This window comes from Podarcis gaigeae (genome assembly GCF_964106915.1).
Source record: "Podarcis gaigeae genome assembly, chromosome: 16".
Taxonomy (NCBI): domain Eukaryota; kingdom Metazoa; phylum Chordata; class Lepidosauria; order Squamata; family Lacertidae; genus Podarcis; species Podarcis gaigeae.
This window is the reverse complement of record NC_139693.1, coordinates 15,814,122-15,833,349: the sequence shown is the minus strand read 5'-3', so window position 1 is coordinate 15,833,349 and position 19,228 is coordinate 15,814,122. Positions and strand designations below refer to the sequence as shown.

The window sequence follows — 19,228 nt, the reverse complement described above, 5'->3', positions numbered from 1 at the left end:
GTGCTTCAGGTTAAGAACAGTTTCACGTTAAGAACAGACCTCCAGAAGGAATTAAGTACTTAACCCGAGGTACCACTGTACTTGGAACTTAATTACTTGCACACCCCCCCCCCAAAGTGCACAAGGTAGTTTGTCTGCTTCTCTCCCTGCCCCCACCTATTTTATGAGGTCACTTGGGGCAACAGACGGTGAGTGGCTCAAAGTCACCCAGTCCCTTCTATGGCTGCCTAGCAGCTTTTGAGCTGCTTAATTACAACAACCCTGTGAGGTAGGATATATTCCTCCCCCGTCCCAAGGTTCCCCCCCCCCTCTATTATGTCCTCCTACCGACTCTGCGAGGGAGGTGAGGCTGGGAGACTGGCCCTAAGCCACCCAGTAAGTTGGGTGGCAAAGTGGGGGTTTCACCCCTGGGTCTCCCCAGCCCTAGCCCAGCCTTCTCCAGCATTTCTCACCACTGGGGATGATGGGAGTTATAGCCCCCACAGCAGCATCTAGAGGGCCTCACTTTGGGAGAGGCTCACCGCCACCACCACCGCTGAGCGTTTGGAGGCAGCTGCGGGCAAAGGCTCTTCCTTGGTTGCCATAACTGGCTGGCAAAGTGGGAGTAGGCGCTGCAGATCAGGTGCCTTCTCCCTTTGGAACACCCCCAGCTTCTGCAGGCACAGCTTAAGCAGCTATTGGCCCCTCTTGACCTGTTCCCCCCCAGGATGCTGCTAACCAGCCACCCTGTTCTCCCCGCAGGTTCATTTTGGACGACTCGGCCCTTTACCTCTCAAACAAATGCGACACAGAGATGGGCGACCTGAGGAGAGGTAACATTGCCGGGCTTTGGCTCTCCCAAGATAAGAACATGAGGAGGAGAGCCTTCTGGATCAGGCCTATGGCCCATCTAGTCCAGCATCCTGTTCTCAGGGAGCACCTGAAGAACTATGCATCCCCTGCCCTCACCTTTACCTGGAGATATGCCGGTGGTCCCATCTGGGACCTTCTGCAGGCAGAGCAGCTTCTCTGACGCTGGAAGTAATGTTCCTCTCTCTGTCTCCCCGTCTCAGATTATGTTTGCGTTGTGGATGTGGACCTTCTGGAGCTGGTGATCACCACGTTTAAGGGAGCCACGACAGGGAAGCTGGTGAGTTCTGAGAGGCCTTTGTGGGGGATGCGAGGAGCCACCTTGCAAGGAGGGTTTGCGTCTCTAGTCCAAGTTGCTGGCTTTCTCTGTAAGTCCCTTCCGTGGGGAGCAGAAGCCGTGACTCACCAGGGCTGGGAAAGGGGCTGATGGGAACAACGTCTTCCATCTCCTTTTGAGACATGGGCAAAAATAACCTAAGAGGAGCATTCTGGATCAGGCCTCTTGTCATAGACTCAGAGTTGGAAGGGATCTCGAGAGTCATCTGGTCCAAACCCCTGAAAAGCAGGAATGTCAGCTAAAGCATCCCTGACAGTTGGCCACCCGACCTCCACTGTGGAACAGCTCTTACTGTCAGAAAGTTGTTCCTGATGTTTAGTCGGAAATAATAATAATAATAATAATAATAATAATAATAATAATAATAATAATATTTATTTATACCCCGCCCATCTGGCTGGGTTTCCCCAGCCACTCTGGGTGGCTTCCAAAAAAGTATTAAAATACAGTTGTTTATTAATATACACTGATCCACTATAACATTTGCGTTAACATACACCAAGATAGAATTGCTAGTGTCTCCCTTAACGTGACACATGATGAACCTGGTATAAGAAACAATCCCATACTGTTTCTACCAGGAATGAAAATCACCTTCCTTGTAACTTGAAGCCCCAGGTTCGAGTTCTACCCTCCAGAGCACTGTTCTCTGTGGCTGCCCAGATGCCCGTGGGAAACTGGCAGGCGGCATCTGGGCACAAGCGCCCTCTCCTCTCCTGTGGTATTCAGAAGCACTGCTGCCTCTAGTCATGGAGCAAAACCATCCTGGCTAGGTGCCATCAGTGGCCTCGTCTTCCTTAACAGTAGCTTCTTCCTCCATGAACATTTAATACACGTACCACATTTTATCCTTTTAGATGGCCAGGCAGAGCACAGCCATTGTGGCCAGCAGCTATCGATAGCCTATGAATTTCTCCAGTCCTCATTTTAAACATCCAAACTGGTGGCCAGCAAGAACAACATTTGTCTGGGGCGATTTTTTTCCTTTCTTTTTTTAACACACTCTTTCTCCCGCTTTGGTGCAGACTCGCCCTCTGTTTGAGCTCCGCTGCTCCAACAATGTGGTCCATGTGCACACCTGCGCAGATTCCTGTGCGGCCCTCGCCAACCTCATCCAGTACGTGGTGAACAATGGGGACTTGCACCCCCCGCCCCACCATGACAGCCCCACTGAGATCGCTGGCCAGAAGGTGCAGGTGAGTGCCAAGTGGGCACAAGGGGGGGGGGCAGTTGAAATGGGACCTGGGGTTTCTTCCACCTCCAACCATAAGCTTATGTTTTTAGTTTTTTATTTGGACCATTTATATACCGCTCGTAGTTAAACGAAACTCTTTTAAGCGGTTTACAACATAGGTTAAAACATCTTAAATAAACAGCAAATGCCAAAACCAAAAGGACAGAATTTCTGCGTTCTATAAAACGTAACTAGATAGAGTATCCTCGTCAGTATCAGAATAAACATTGCCACATAAAAATCAGCTGCGAAAAAATGCAAGGAAAATCCATAGTAAAGGACTAAATTCAAGCATCTCCTAAAAGATCAGGAAGCAAAATAATTAAGAACGAAAATGAGCTAAACAGTATAAGTTTCACTTTAAAAACAACAACAAAAAACCCGATTCGCAATGAAGCAAAAGAAAATCAACTCATTCTTCCCCAGCACCATACACCAATCAATCATCCCATTAAATGAATAAAGCCAATTAAATGCCCAGCTCCCTATTCAGCAGTTTGCACAACTTAATCTAACCACAGCTAAAAATGCAAATGAAGCGGCAAGTGAGACTTGAAAGCAACCCCCCTCTGTTTTTCTGAGTGATATTGGTTCCCTTATTTTGACTCTGGAACATATTAGAGTTAATTAAAAGTGCGAGCAGGATTTTGAAATAGGTGGCCGCGGATGACAAAGGATAAGCGATTAATGATAAAATGTTATGTTGCACAGCAGGAAAGGGAGGGAACGGAAGCAGGGTGGGGAGTCAACTTTGTATAAAACTGAAGGTTCATTGGAATGCAACTTGCTTAAAAGTTTTGAAACTTAATACAAATTCATTGGAGAGCAACCCCCCTCGGGTGGGCGCCCTGCTCTCGCCCTTGCCGCTTCCAGTGCGCTCACGCCCTCTTCTGTGCCCTGCTAGTTGTCTGAGAGCCCGGCGTCACTGCCATCATGCCCACCTGCTGAGACCGCAGCCATCAACCAGCAAGACCTCACCGACGCCCTCATTGACACAGAGCGCAGCCTCCAGGAACTGGCCGGAGAGATGGGTAAGGAGGAGCAACAGGAGGGGACGCTTGGCTTTCCCTGGATGATGCTGGGGATACAATGATTATTATCAAATATCTTTTTTTAAAATCAAAACGAAAACATTGATCTATATAAAAACACAGAAAAGGAAAGGAGAAGAAAAAGAGAGAGAGAAAGAGAGAGAGAGAAGGAGAAGGAATATAATGGGAAAGGGAAGAAAAAGAGGGAATAATGAAAGAAAGAGAAAAGCAAAAACATAAAATAAAGAACCTCCAATTCTTCATCTGTCAGCTATGTGTAATCTGATCCACTCTAATATAACACCTGACAAAACCATCCACTCCAACACGCGACATGTTTTCTGCTTTTGTTTCCCCCTGATTCTTCCCCCACCTTCAGCTGTGCCCTTTGCGTCCTCCCTGCTGGTCTTCCCAAGGCTCAGAGCTGGGAGGAGCACAAGTTGAGTGGAGCTTGCCCTGTTTAATATAACCTTTCCCCCTTTCCCAGGTGACTCCGGGCTCAGGCGGCAGCCCTCCCCGGTTTCTGTCTACCTGTTCCCCGGGGAGAACGGAGCCGTGGCCAAGGCAGGAAAGACCCCGGCCCCACCCCCCACCCCCGTCGGGGAGGGGCTGGACTTCAGCCCTTCGGAGGACAGCGAGGGCGAGAGCGAAGCCACGGACGACTTCTGCATCCTGGATGCCCCAGGCACAGGAATCCCGGTACAGACTGGCCCTTCTGCAAGGGGAGTGCCAGGCCTCAGGCCAACTGCTATCTCTGGAGCCAAGCCTTTATTTCTCTGGATTTAGCAAAGCCAAGGGCCCTTGCCGAACCACCTCTCTGAAGGCAGCGATAGCTTCCAACTTGGATGGCTTTTAAGAGGCACTAATGATGGATCAGGACGCGGGTGGCGCTGTGGGTTAAACCACAGAGCCTAGGACTTGCCAATCAGAAGGTCGGCGGTTCGAATCCCTGCGACGGGGTGAGCTCCCGTTGCTCGGTCCCTGCTCCTGCCCACCTAGCAGCTCAAAAGCACCTCAAAGGGCAAGTAGATAAATAGATACTGCTCTGGCGAGATGGTAGACGGCGTTTCCATGTGCTGCTCTGGTTTGCCAGAAGCGGCTTAGTCATGCTGGCCACATGACCTGGAAGATGTACACCGGCTCCCTCTGCCAATAAAGCGAGATGAGCACTGCTACCCCAGAGTCGGCCACAACTGGACCTAATGGTCAGGGGTCCCTTTACCTTTACCTATTGAAGGCTCTGCCCTGCCTCCGTGGCTGGAGGCAGCAATACCAGTTTCTGGAAACTCTGTGCTCTGATCCTGCCTCTTGCTTCCTCTCTTCGCAGCCCCGAGACGGGGAGCCGGTGGTGACAAAGCTCTTGGAAGGCCCCGTTCGCATCCAGGAGGGGCACTTCTCTCGCCCCCTGGGGAGCACGGACCTCCTGAAGGCCCCCTCGCGCTTCCCGGTCCCCGAGAGCCGGGTGATGATGCGGGAGATCTCGGTGGTCTGGCATCTCTATGGTGGGAGGGACTTTGGGCTAGGGCGCTCTGCCTCTGGCCACGCCCACTCACCCAGGTGAGCCACTCTCCCTCAGCTGCCTACCTGTTGCTTTGCCACCAGTTTTTTTCCGTTTAATCCCTGCCCCCCGGAAGGTCCTCTTGCAAGGAGACCGTCCCTAGAGCCTGAAGAGGACGTCTTCTTGTTGAAGCCTCCCTGCCTAACAGCTGACATGCAGGGAAGTGCAGCAGCCACCATTCCCTCTCACGTCAGTGGTGCAAGCCTCACTGCCCTTCTGGTTTGTGAGGAGACCATCCCTAGAGCCTGAAGAGGATGTCCTGTTTGGGCTCCAGGGTACGTCTCCTTGTGAGCCAGAGGGACTTTGTGGAAGCCTCCCTGCCTAGCAGCTGCCATGTGGGGAAGTGCAGCAGCCGTCACTCCCTCCCTGCATATCAGCCCCGCCTCCCTTCTGGCTTGCAAGGAGACCCTCCCTAGAGCCCAAAGAGGACATCCTTGCAAGCCACTAGGACTCTCCAGGGTCTTTCCAATACACACGATCTCAGTTACACGCATGGAGGCCCCTTGCAGAAATGGGGAGTTGCCTGTGCCAGTTTTTGGGACCCAAAAGGAGGGAAAGTTTTCTTGTGCTTGCCGGTTTCCCATTGATGCATCTAGCTGGCCATTTATGAGAACGGGATGCTGGGCCAGACGGACCATTTGCCATCCGCCCAGCAGGCTTTTCTAGTATGTTCTTACGGCTGGCGGGGCGGAGGAGCAAGCCTCATCCGTTTACTTTAACAAGCTCTCGCTCGCCATCTTTTTCTGCCCCACCTTCTCCAGGACGAAGCCGTCTCTTTCCAGCGCCCGCTCGTCCCCGTCCCGCTCCTCTGTCACCAACCGGCCCCAGAACACCTGGCGGGCTCAGGGGGGCACCAGCCGCATCCACGACCTGCTGATGGAGATCCAGCTGACAAAGGTGAGAGCTGGTGGCGCAGGAGGGGGGCCTCGCTTGCTGCTCAAGGGGCTCCTTCGAGTTTAAAATGGGTGCCCCGATTCCCAGGAGAGGTTCACCTGGCACCTTCTTTATATATATATATTTAGGCGCCAGGTGAAAGCGTTCCTCTTCAACCAGGCCTTTGGCTGATTAATATTAGTCTTTTAAATGTGCCTGTAGGAAGGGGTGGGTTCTTGTTCTGCTGTTTCGTTTTAATTACTTGTATGTTTCTTCTCCTGTAATTTATTCCGTGAACCACCCTGAGGTCTTAGGATGAAAATAAAAGTACCATATTTTTCGCTCTATGAGACGCACTAGACGATAAGACGCACCTAGTTTTTGGAGGAGGAAAACAAGAAAAAAAAATATTCGGAATCTCAGAAGCCAGAACAACAAGAGGGATCGCTGGGCAGTGAAAGCAGCAATCTCTCTTGCTGTTCTGGCTTCCGGGATAGCTGTGCAGCCTGCATTCGCTCCATAAGACACACACACATTTCCCCTTACTTTTTAGGAGGGAAAAAGTGAGTCTTATAGAGCAAAAAATACGGTAAATTAAATTTCCCCAGAAAGGCCATTGCGAGAACGGCTGTGCTTAGAAGGCAGGGAATCGCTTTATTGGTTGGTGGGGCGCAAGTGATCTAAAAGGAAAGAGGTGGGGGGCATCTGGGGGTCTGCTGGGCTAGGACTACAATACGCACCAAAAGTACCCACTTGGTGACCCTGGGCCATTCTTAGTCTCTTGGCCTGGCTACCTCTTAGGGTTGTTTGTGAGAAGAAAGCGGGGGCAGCATACACCACCCTGAGCTTCCTTTGAGGACGGGTGAATGAATCAAAACAGTGGGGGGAAGGAAAGTCTCCCCTGGACGTGTGCACACAAACAGGCAGAAGCTGAAAATAATCCAGGATAAGAAAATGAAACTAACATGCAAGTTGGAGAGGAGAACCAACGATTTAAAATTATTGCAACCTCACTTATCGTTCCTTGATATAATTTTGTTTTATCTATATGCAGGTGTTGGTAAAGGGGAATAACAGAGGGATGAGGAATTTGCTAAAAAGAAAAAGAAAAAAAAGATGTTAACTACAGATAAATCTGTAATATAAGCAGCATGTAAAAGTGGATTCCAAAAAATTGGAATATACCTGAGAGAGGGGGAAGTCGGTATTAGTTTTAATTTGGTTTCAATGTGTTGCAAATTTGAAAATGAATGGAAATTAATTGGCAGAAAAACACACACACAAAAACCAGTGGTGGTGGTGGGAGTGGGACAAAGTGATGACCTCACCTGCCCTCACCTCTCCCCTTGTCTCCAGGTGAGTTTCCAGCATGAAACTTACCCCAGCAGCAGCAGCAGCAGCAGCAGCACATCTGAAAAACCCTCCGTGGAGTTGGAGGAGCAGCCCGTGGCCAGACAGGTCTTCATTGTCCAGGAGCTGGAGATCCGAGACCGCCTGGCCTCCTCTCAGATCAACAAGTTCCTCTACCTGTACAGCAGCGAGTGCATGCCGCGCCGAGCCCACTCCAACATGGTACGGGGGGCAGCAGCAGGAGAAGCTGAGAGCAGGTGGGGGGTTGTGGGTCGCATTGCTGGTGAGCACCAAGGAGCAGACCTCTCCCCTGGCTCCTGGCTGTCTCCGCCTCTCCTTGGACTGGAAAAGTCCAGATGATCCCCTTTCCTGTATGCTATTTTTTGGGGACGGTGGGGCCTCCAGTGCTAGATTACTGCAGTACGCTTGATGTGGGGACATCCCTTGCTCTTGATCTAGAAGCTAAAGTCAGTGCAGAATGCTGCGACATGGTTGCTGACAGGAATGAGGCCTTGTCAGCTTATATCTCACCCCTTGGCGGAGAGATCTTCTGCTTGCCAGTTTGCTGCTGGACCCGGGTTCAAGGTGTTGCTATTAGAATAGAAAGCCCTTAACAACTTGGGACTAGTTTGCTTGCGAGATGGGTCTTTTGACCACTTCAGAACTGGCACTGCTGCAGGTGCCACGTAATACCCATTCTGCATTTGTAAGAGATTGATCTTTCAGTGTGGTACTTTGGAACTCCCCGCCTATTGAAAGCAGGCACCTTCACAGTACTCCTGCTAAAGACATTTTGGATTAGTCAACTCTGTCCGGATACATAGAATGTTGATGTGTGTTTTAACCTGATTTTAGTTTATTTTTGATCCCTCTCCGAATGTTTTAAATATCAGTTTATCAGCAATTTCATTGTTCTTTTTGGAAACAGCTTTGAGGGTGTGTCCCCCCTTACAATAATCAGCAGTATATAAATGTTACAGAAAAAATAAACCCACCTGGATCTTGGAGGCCTGATGAGACTCTGGTAGTTCAGCCTGGCCTGGAGTCTGATAGTGAAACAGTTTGTTGGGTAGGGGGGGATTTGGTGCTGCTGAAGCTCAGCCTCTGGAAAGCTCCCCTGTCTTCTGTCACTGGGGGTCACCGCAAGACTGACCACCCCCACCCCCTCTTTCTTCACAGCTCACCATCAAAGCTCTGCACGTCTGCCCTGAGTCTGGTCTGGGGGGTCCTGAGTGCTGCCTTCGTGTCTCCTTGATGCCACTCAGGCTCAACATTGACCAGGTGAGAGGGCGTTGGGGTTAGGCACTCTGCAGGGGACAGTGGGGGGGCACTTTGTTTGGGAGCACCCCTGCGCTCAGAACTCCCTGCCCTCCCACAGGATGAGGATTTTCATAGCCAAAATGGTTGTCTGTGGCTGTCGCTTGGATGCCTGGCCTGCTCCTAGCACCATAGAATTGGAGAGTTGGAAAGGATCATCTAGTCCGACCACTTGCAATTCAGGAATCTTTTGCCTAATATGGTGCTCGAACACACAGCCCTGAGATGAAAGGTCTCATGCTCTACTGACTGAGCTGGGTTTTTGTTTTTAAAGATGCATTTAGTTTGCAGCATGCAAACAGGACAAACGGTAAAGAAATAAGAAACAATGACTGTGTGGCGCATATTATTGCAATAGAGTAAAACGAACAGATGGCTCAGGACACTTTGGCAGGCATCGTAATAAAATAGATTCTGCAAAGGGACCTTTTTGAAGCATCACATATTGATACGGCAGAGGCATGTGTTGTTGGGGGCCTATGCAGTGCACTTTATGTATAAAGTGTATAAACTGAAACCATACAATATCAAAATGGCTTTGTTCTGTAACCCCCCCCCCTCATATCCCTCTGGCAGTGGATGAAATGCTCAGACCAGGCCATGCACCACACCTCTAAAACCATCCCTAGAGGGACCTGATGCAGATGTCCAGTGCCTGGTGACCTCGAGTGTGGCTGCAGCCAGCAGCAGAGCAAGCGGCTTCCTTGTGGGCCTTTTGGGATGGGAGGGGAGGACCTGGCAAGACCAAGCAGGGTGGATTCCTCCTCTTCCCCCTCCCACTTTGCCCAAATTGGAGATGTCTGCGCTGGAGTTTCCAAAGATGATATTACGAAGTGCTAGATTTATTGTATGCCTGCTATGAAAATAGAAGTGGCACAGGATGAAATCAAAACAAACTTGGATTGCTGGTTCTAAATGTGTTTTGATGCATTTTAATTATTGTTAGTTTCTATTCCTTGAATCCCAGCTTGAGAGAAAGGTGGGGTAAAAATAATAATAATAATAATAATAATAATAATAATAATAATAATAATAATAATTGGCTCCTGCTTTCCCCTTGCTTTTACTCCAGGATGCCTTGTTCTTCCTCAAGGACTTCTTCACCAGTGTGGCTGCCAGCATTAACCCCGTCGTGCCCTGCGAGGCTGGCTCAGAAGGTGAGTGTCTGGCTTCCCGGGAGGATCTTCCTTTAATAATTAATTAATTAATTAATTAATATTTATTATTTATACCCTGCCCATATGGCTGGGTTTCCCCAGCCACACTGGGTGGCTTTCAACTGAGGACTAAAAACAGAATAAAACTTCAAACATTAAAAACTTCCCTAAAGAGGGCTGCCTTCAGGTGTCTTCTAAAAGGCGGATAGTTGTTTATTTCCTTGACATCTGCTGGGAGGGCGTTCCACAGGGCAGGCGCCACTACCGAGAAGGCCCTCTGCCTGGTTCCCTGTAACCTCATTTCTCGCAGTGAGGGAACCGCCAGAAGGCCCTCGGCACTGGGCCTCAGTGTCTGGGCTGAACAATGGGGGTGGAAACAATCCTTCAGGTATTCTGGGCCGAGGCCATTTAGGGCTTTTAAGGTCAGCACCAACACTTTGAATTGTGCTCGGAAACGTACTGGGAGCCAATGTAGGTCTTTCTGGTGTTATGTGGTCTCGGTGGCCGCTCCCAGTCACCAGTCTAGCTGCCGCATTCTGGATTAGTTGTGGTCTCTGGTAGCCCCACACAGAGCGCATTGCAGTAGTCCAAGCGAGAGATAACTAGAACATGCACCACTCTGGTGAGACAGTCTGCAGGCAGGTAGGGTCTCAACCTGCATACCAGGTGGAGCTGGTAGACAGCTGCCCTGGACACAGAATTGACCTGTGCCTCCGTGGACAGCTTTTCCCTTACCCTAGAGGAGGAGGGCTTCTCCAGTTCTGCACCACCCTCCTCACCATGGCTGCCTGTTGGCCATGCTGGTCGGGGGCTGATGGGGGTTGTAGTCCAACAACATCCAGAGTGTCACAGGGATGGCAGAGGCTGTCTAGAGGAATCCCCAGAGGTGTCCCTCTTCCCTCTCTCATTGCCCAATGCTGCTCTTCCACTCCATAGGTCGCCCAGAGTCCTCGGGGAAAGAGCCTGAGGGAGCCGAGGGGGAGATGACAGCCTCGATGGAGACCACGGCCAGCGAAAACAGCTCCTTGTCCAACGCCTCCTCTTCCTCCTCCGACCAGCCCATTTACTTCCGGTACGAGCGCTTGACGTGGGGAGGCAGAAAGGATGGGGCGCGTGGATGTTGGGGGGCAGCGGGGCCAAGCTGCAGAGTCTTAGCAGAGAGTTCTATCAATTACTATATTTACACCCCACTTTTCCTCCAAGGAGCTCAAGGCAGCATTTATGGTTCCCCCGTTCCCCATTTTCTTTCTTTCCGTCCCCCGTTCTGCCCCATAAAAGCTCTGTGAGGTAGGTTAGGCTAAGAGGCAGTGACCAGTCCCAAGGTCACCCTCAGTGAGCCAAGTGGGGATTTGAACCCTGGTCTCCCAGGTTGAGGTCTGACACTCTAACCACTACGCCACAGGGGACTGCAGAATTTATAATGCGTATGAGAGATAGGAAATACAAGATTCATTGCCCAGCTTGTTGTGGGAGGATGTGTGTTCTGTAGAAGGAAACAGAAGGTGGCTATCAATGGCTACTAGCCATCCAGGCTATGCTTTGCCTCTACAGCTGGAGGCAAATAAATGCTTCTAAATAACATTGGTTGGAAACCACAGGAAGGTTGGAAACCACAAGAAGGAAATCTTGCTTGAAGATTTCCCAGAAGCACCTGGTTGGCTCCTGTGAGAACAGGATGATGGACTAGATGGGCTGTTGGCCTGATCCATCAGGCTCTTCTTAGGTGCTTATGGAACCTCCAGGCCCAGAGGCAGTCTATCTAGCTTTCCAGGTTCTTAGAGGTACATGTTCATTGTGAGAACAGGATGCTGGGGTAGACAGGCCACGGAGTGGTAGCCGGCACTGCTGCCAGTGCTTTCCCACCACAAGGGAAAAAGCATCTCCCGTTCTCTTTGGCTTCTCCCTCTCCAGAGAGTTCCGGTTCACGTCCGAAGTGCCCATCTGGCTGGACTACCAGGGAAAGCATGTGACCGTGGACCAAGTGGTGAGTAGCAGAGTCTACAGGAGCCCCTCCGTCCCCCCCCCCAGGCCTGGGGAACTTTCTTACCCGCTACAAGTGACCTTTGCTGAGCTGCTTCTCAGTCTCTCTCCACCTTCCAGTCATTCATTCCAGCTGATGTTGCTTTTGCAACAGGACAACTCAAGGGGGCTGTGTTTTAAGGTCTCGGCATAGGACAGGGGTCAGGAAACTTTTTCAGCAGGGGGCCAGTCCACTGTCCCTCAGACCTTGTGGGAGGCCGGACTATATGTTGGGGGGAAAAATGAATGAATTCCTATGCCCCACAAATAACCCAGAGATGCATTTTAAATAAAAGGACACATTCTACTCATGTAAAAATATGCTGATTCCCAGACCATCGCGGGCAGGATTTAGAAGGCGATTGGGCCGGATCCAGCCCCCGGGCCTTAGTTTGCCTACCCATGCCATAGGACCACAGAAAGGGCATGGCGGTCCCCACCAGGCTGCCTCTTTCTCCCCTCTAAAGCCTGGCCCTTGTGCCCAGGAAAGGATGGGGGTGCGGAGAGAGATTAATCCAGGGTTTCCCAAACTTGGGTCTCCATCTGTTTTTTGGACTACAACTCCATCCTTAGCTAGTCAGGGATGATGGAAATTGTAGTCCAAAACATCTGGAGCCCCAAGCTTGGGAAAGCCTGGATTAAGCAAAGGCGAGGGTGGGGAAGGGGAGTGCCTGTCCGGAAGAGGCAGCGGGCTCACTGGGTCAGTGTCCACCCTTCTTAGGAAGAACTTTCTGGTGGCAAGAGCTGTTTGATAGTGGAGAGGACTCCCTTGGGAGGTGGTGGACACTCCTTCACCTGAGGCTTTTAAACCAAGGCAGAGCAGTCACCTATCAGGGATTCTTCAGCTGCGATTCCTGCACTGCAGGGGGTTGGCCTAGATGACCCGCAGGGTCCCTTCCCAGTCTACAAAAATTCTCTCCGTTTCTCCTTAGGGCACCTTTGCCGGCATCCTCATCGGCCTGGCGCAGCTCAACTGCTCTGAGCTCAAGCTCAAGAGGCTCTGCTGTCGACACGGGTGAGGAGCTACCTTTTTAGGGTAGCCGGGTGGGGTGTGTCAGTGGAGAGGAGGGCAAGGCAGGGCTCTAACCCCCCAGCATCCTAGTAAGAAGCCAGTATCTGAACGGAGGCAGCCCCATTTATCCGTTGTCAAGCTGGGCTGAAAAGCCATGGGTGCTTCCACATCCCGCTGCCTGAGACACTTCTGCCGGCAGCCCCTCCCCACGGCTTCACTTGCTTCACTGGCCTGGGGGGGGCGGATCTGGTGGGCATTGCCCTTTGGGGCCCCTGACCACCTGCTTCTCTCTTTTTTTTAAATGAATATTTATTAGCATTTCCAAAATAATACAAAAACAAAAAATAACAAAATATACAAAAATGCAAAACTTAAAAACAATTAAAAACACATAGAATTTCCATTACTTACTTTTCTTTTAACTTATTTCTCAGACCTCCTCACTTCTCCCCTCTCTGTATTCCAATTCAAATTATTAGCTCAGCAAGTCCTCACCTAATTCAATTCACCTTAAAAACCAATTTTACTTTATCTAATCTTAACTCTCATCCAAACTTATACATCAATACTTATTCTTAAAACATTTTCTAAGATTGACCATAATTCCCTTCCATGAGTTTCCCAATTTTCAAATAGTAATGCAAAAAAGAAAACACATTATAATTATATACCCTTTGAATTCCCAGTTTCTATTCCACCCATACCCCCTTCCTGGTTTCAGTCCCCAGCAAATGTCTATCAGTCTCCATATACTGACCACCTGCTTCTCCGCCTCCTCAGGCTACTGGGCGTGGAGAAGGTGGTGAGCTATGCCCTGACCGAGTGGCTGACGGACATCCGCAAGAACCAGCTGCCAGGCATCCTGGGAGGCGTGGGGCCTATGCACTCCGTGGTGCAGCTCTGTAAGTCTGGCGGGAGGAGGGGGTTGCCTGGGGATGTATCGGGCGGCAGTGTTGGGGGTTGGAAGGCTTCCTGTCTATCTGCATATACAAACAGGAGGGTAGTTGTGAGCACTAGATGTCTACCTCTGAACACCCAACTGCTGGGGAGAGGGAGCTGTTGCTTTCCCATCCCTGCATGTGGATTTCCCGTTGGGGAGGAGAGTGCACCCAGTTGGCCATGGTGGAAAGCAGCATGCTGGACCAGGTAAGTCCCCCTTTGGCCTGATCCAGCAGCACAGTTAATAATAATAATAATAATAATAATAATAATTCAATTACATACCATCTTTTATCAGAAGATCTCAGGGAGATGTGCAACGTTAGAAACACATTACAAAACGTCAATGGAAAAACATAGTAAAAAGTATACAGACAGAGACAGCCTAATAATAATCATAACCATAACAGTCCTGCCTCTCCACACTTTTACAGGCCATAGATTACTGAATAGCCATAGGCCTGGGTAAAGAGGAATGGTTGTGCCTGACATTCAACGGTGCTGCCCTTGCAATGCCCTCTCCTCTCTCTCTCTTTCCCTCCCAGTCCACGGCCTCCGTGACCTCTTCTGGCTGCCCATCGAGCAGTACCGCAAGGACGGGCGGATCATCCGGGGCCTGCAGCGTGGGGCAGCCTCCTTCGGCACTTCAACCGCATCGGCGGCCCTCGAGCTCAGCAACCGCCTGGTGCAGGCCATCCAGGTTTGGGCCGTGTGCTCTGAGACGGGCAGGGGTGGTCTGCGAGGGGTTGCCCTTGTTCTTCTCCAGCCCTTAGTGATGAGGAGGGGATCGTAGAACTGTAGAGTTGGAAGGGACCTCAAGGGGCCATCTGGTCCAACCCCTTAACCACAGCCTCATTTCACTGCCAAACAGCTCTTGCCTTCAGAAAGTTCCTCCGAAAGCATAGTTGGAATCTCCTTCCTTGTCATTAGAATCTGTTGGCTCGCTTCCTACTCTCCAGAGCAGCAGAGAGCAAGCCTTCTCCATCTCCCATGTGAGAGCCCTTCAGATATTTGAAGGCATTGTGGTCCCCGCAAGGGCAACAGGGTTCTCAGAATTGCCTCTCCTTCCTGGTTTGCCATCCCTTCTCTCCCCCTTGCAGGCCACAGCGGAGACCGTCTACGACATCCTGTCCCCTACTGCCCCCCCGATGACGCGCACCCTCTTGGACAAGAAGCACACGCGCAAGCTGAGGCGCGGCCAGCAACCTGCCGACCTGCGTGAAGGGGTGGCCAAGGCCTATGACACCGTACGAGAGGTAAGGCCGAGAGCCATCCAGGTTAGGAACCATCCCTGCCTCCTGTGGGAGTGAGTTCCATAGGCTAACTCTGCCCTGTGCGAAGAAGGTCTTCCTTTTATCTGCCCTGAATCTTCCAAAATCCAGGACTGCTCTGGCTTCCTTGAGCTGCTTTTGGGTTAGTTTCCTTTCTGCGCATGCTGGGGTCCTTCTGGGCATGCAAATGCTGCCTCTGATTTTCCAGCAGCCCCATTTTGGCTCCATTGCTGTCGGCACTCACTGTCTGAGTTCGCTATTAGCGGAATATCATTACTATTTGTTTACATCCCCCCCCCCTTTTTTAAATATATAAGAGTGTACAACAGCAGCTTAAATAAAATTGAACTAGGAAAACATGTTGCCTAGTAAATTAATGATCTTTATATATTTGAAAAGGAAGGATCCTTCCAGCCAGGGTTTCCCCATCCTGGATATCCAATTGTTTTTGGACTACAACTCCCATCATCCATAGCTAGCAGGCCAAGTGGTATGGGATGATGGGAATTGTAGTCCAAAAACAGCTGGAGACCCAAGTTGGAGAAGCCCTGTTTACAGCCCTCTGGCAGGCCCTGACGCACGCTCTCTCTCCATCCTTCTCTCCTCCTCCTCTGCACCAGTGTGGTGTAGTGGTTAAGAGTGGTGGACTCGTAATCTGGTGAACCGGGTTCGCGTCTCCGCTCCTCCACCTGCAGCTGCTGGGTGACCTTGGGCCAGTCACACTTCTCTGAAGTCTCTCAGCCTCACTCACCTCACAGAGTGTTTGTTGTGGGGGAGGAAGGGAAAGGAGAATGTTAGCCGCTTTGAGACTCCTTAGCCTAGTGATAAAGCAGGATATCAAATCCAGACTCCTCCTCCTCTTCTTCCTCCAGGGTGTCATCGACACAGCCCAGGCCATCTGCGACGTGGCGACTCGTGGCCACGAGCAGAAAGGCATCACCGGGGCGGTGGGAGGCGTCCTGCGGCAGATCCCTCCCACCGTGGTCAAGCCCCTCATCGTGGCCTCGGAAGCCACCTCCAACCTCCTGGGCGGTATGCGCAACCAGATCAAGCCCGACGCCCGGAAGGAGGAGTCCCTGAAGTGGCGCTCAGAAGAGGCTCAGGACTAACCGGGCGCCGCCACTGCCGCCTTCCACTGACCCGGGCTCAGAAGCGGGGCCGTTCCTCTTAATCTACCCCGTTCAGGACATTGGCAGGGCCAGCGAAAGGATGCAGCCTCCCGCTTTGCCAGCCTTGCCACCCGCAGAAGAAGAACCACATGGTGGGGAAGAGCTTCTGCTTGGCGGGATTGGCCGCTCTCAAGCAGCAGCACGCCTGGCGTCACGAGGGTGGTGCCACCTCCTCTTGCCTCGCCCTTGTTTTTGTACTTGTCAGGAGTATAGCTTCTGCCATCCATTTGGTGCATGAGCTGCAGGCTGCAACTTCTCTCTCTCTCTCTCTCTCTGTCTCCCTCTCTCTCTGGGGTTGTTGGGAGAGACGGAAGGTTGGCTGAACATTAAAGGACGTGACTTGTTTTCAGCTCCTGCTTCCATAGGCATTCAGTAAGGGGGTGAAGTGTCCTTTTCTTGACCTGTTTTGCCCTGTCGGACAATGTTTTGATGCAACTCCTTTCAGGTACAGAAGCAGGAATTGACACAGGCACCCATGTTGGGGGCGGGGGGGGGCTGGTGTGTTTGTGGGGAGAACAGGAGAACCCACCCAGGCAGCCACAACCACACGATTCAGTTTCATTCTGACCAGCAGCAAAGCAAAAAGTTCTGCACAAGCTTTTTGGGCTCCCCAGAACGTCTTTCCTTCAGCCTGGATGTTACAAAAGCCAGAGATATTTCCACAATAAAGGAGGACCGGAGGGCTGAGCCCAGATTGCGTGCTGTGCTGGGGGGCGTGGAGCGTGCATGTTGCAGGAAGTGTGTGTGACAAGGAAGGAGCAGGCAGGGATTGGCTGCCGTTCCTGCATTGCAGGGGGTTGGACTCTATGACCTTGGAACTTCCAATTCTAAAATTCTGTGATTGCCCCAGAAGGGCTTGCTTTGCTGGAGTGGGGGCTGAGCACGTTTTCTGCATTCAAGGGATTGGGAGCTCTTACCAGCATCAGTCAGCAATGCTCCTAGCAGCCAGCAGGGGGCAGGATTGTGCTACTCTGGAGAAACTAGGCGAGCCGCCAGCTGCCTGAGGTCAAGTTTCTGGTTTCCGGAATGCAGCAGCAGCAGTGAAGAAGGTTCCCCCTTCCCCCCTCCCTTCTACTCAGTGCCAGCTAGGGGCTGATGGGAGTTGTAGTCTGAAACAGCTGGAGGGTCCCAGGGTGGGAGAAGTGACTTCTCTGCAGTTTTGGGAAGTGGTCCTACACAGTCAGACCATCTAGCCCAGTGTTGCTTACACTGACTGGCAGTATCTCAGGCCCAGAAGGCTCTTTCTAGCCCTGCATCGAGATGCCAGGGGTTCAGACCCGGCTCTAACCACAGGCAAAAATGCCACTTAGCCACTTACTCCTTAGAATCACTTAAAGGTGCCGCTGCCTTCTCCCCAGCCATCTGGAGCTGTCCTGGATTCAAGTGTGCGTCCACTTGCAGCCTGCTTCTCCTGTAAAAATCCTTACCTTTCACGTGCAAAGTGGCGCGCTCTGCTGCTCAGCCCTGCTCCTTGGCCCTTCCCCTCCCTGCTCAGGCCTCTACGCTGAGGGGTGTCCGAATAGGGGCCAGTCCTGCATCCCTTCTGCCCAAGACCCTACTTGATGGAGAGCCTGTGGTGTGCGATGGTTAGAGTGCCAGGCTAGGACCTGGGAGAGACCAGGGTTCGAATCCCCACTGTACCATGAAGCTCTCCAAGTGCTGCTGCCTTTCAGCCTAATCTACCTCACAGGGTTGTGGGAATTAATGAGTGGGAACCACGTGCATCACCTTGAACCCCTTGGAGGGAAAGGCGAGATTGCAATACAATCAAAAAATTCTGGCCCCTCCATTAACTCTTCTTCAGCACCCTCTGAATAGGTATGCCTGGCATTTCCCCAAAGAATAACACTTGCAGATTGGCGAATTGGGACCCCAGTCCCCCCCCCCCTTCTTGCTTTGGGCAGCACCCTGCTTCAAATCACTCGTTTGCCTGCTGCTGCTAGGCCCCAATTCCCTCTTCCCCACTCCCTGGGTGGCTATTCCCCCCACCCTCTCTCACCTTGTTAGGAAATGAAAACCATCTCCATAGCAACCAGTCTTGATGAAGAGTTAGTGGGGTGAGGGGAGGGAAAGATGATGGGTAGCAGTGAAGAATCGGGGGTGTTGAAATCTGCAGGGCTTAAAGGGGTGGGGATGGGCCCAGTTCCTCTGCCGAACTTGACATTGGCTTTGGAGGCCGGTGGGAGAGGAGGAGGAAATGTCTCCAATGTAGAGGTCTGCTGGCATCAGTCCTGGGAACGGGGTGCTGTTTGTGCCCAGTCTCCCTGGCAATGTTGCAAAACACTTACAGAAGAATGAGGAAAGAGAAGGGGAAGCGGTGCTTGGCCTGAGGCCCCTTCGGCTCCCTTCCTTGCATAACCCATCCCAAGGGCTTTCAGTAGCCTGCCTCCAATGCTACCACAGGGACTAGAATCTTGCTTCCCTTCATGGAAGGAAAAGTACAGAACAGTAACATAGCACTGCTCTGTTCCGCCTTGGTCAGACCCTGCCTCGAGTCCTGTGTCTGGTTCTGGGCACCACAATTTTAAGGAGACTATTGATCAAGCTGGAAGGTGTGCAGAGGATGATCAAGGGCCTGGAAAACCAAGCCTTATGGGAATTGGGGATGTTTAGTCCGGAGGAGACTCTGAGGGGATAGGATAAAGGTAAAGGGACCCCTGACCATTAGGTCCAGTCGTGACCAACTCTGGGGTTGCGGTGCTCATCTTGCTTTATTGGCCGAGGGAGCCGGCGTACAGCTTCCGGGTCATGTGGCCAGCATGACTAAGCCACTTCTGGCAAACCAGAGCAGCGCACGGAAACACCGTTTACCTTCCCGCTGGAGCAGTACCTATTTATCTACTTGCACTTTGATGTGCTTTTGAACTGCTAGGTTGGCAGCAGCAGGGACTGAGCAACAGGAGCTCACCCTGTCGCGGGGATTTGAACCGCTGACCTTCTGATCAGCAAGTCCTAGGCTCTGTGGTTTAACCCACAGTGCCACCCGTGTCCCTGGGGATAGGATAGCCATCTTCAAATATTTGAAGGGTTGCCACACAGAAGGTGGAGCAAGCTTGTTTAGTGCTGCCCCAGAAGAGGTAGCACCCAGACGTACTGGATTCAAATGACAAGA

General features: G+C 51.4%; 1 protein-coding gene across 1 annotated transcript in view; it reads left to right on the top strand.

The window, feature by feature from the left end:
- The window catches only part of ATG2A (autophagy related 2A), a 36,892-nt gene extending 20,427 nt beyond the window's left edge, over positions 1–16,465 (top strand). The window contains exons 26-42 of the mRNA XM_083716381.1: positions 742–812; positions 1,053–1,129; positions 2,212–2,382; positions 3,325–3,451; positions 3,939–4,150; positions 4,779–5,008; positions 5,771–5,906; positions 7,239–7,454; positions 8,412–8,513; positions 9,622–9,706; positions 10,643–10,778; positions 11,618–11,690; positions 12,658–12,740; positions 13,518–13,639; positions 14,222–14,376; positions 14,777–14,932; positions 15,820–16,465. Of these exons, the coding sequence (XP_083572507.1) occupies positions 742–812; positions 1,053–1,129; positions 2,212–2,382; positions 3,325–3,451; positions 3,939–4,150; positions 4,779–5,008; positions 5,771–5,906; positions 7,239–7,454; positions 8,412–8,513; positions 9,622–9,706; positions 10,643–10,778; positions 11,618–11,690; positions 12,658–12,740; positions 13,518–13,639; positions 14,222–14,376; positions 14,777–14,932; positions 15,820–16,056 (2,389 nt within the window). The 3' untranslated portion in view covers positions 16,057–16,465. The remainder of the gene's footprint in view (positions 1–741; positions 813–1,052; positions 1,130–2,211; positions 2,383–3,324; positions 3,452–3,938; positions 4,151–4,778; positions 5,009–5,770; positions 5,907–7,238; positions 7,455–8,411; positions 8,514–9,621; positions 9,707–10,642; positions 10,779–11,617; positions 11,691–12,657; positions 12,741–13,517; positions 13,640–14,221; positions 14,377–14,776; positions 14,933–15,819) is intronic.
- Positions 16,466–19,228: the final 2,763 nt, after the last annotated feature.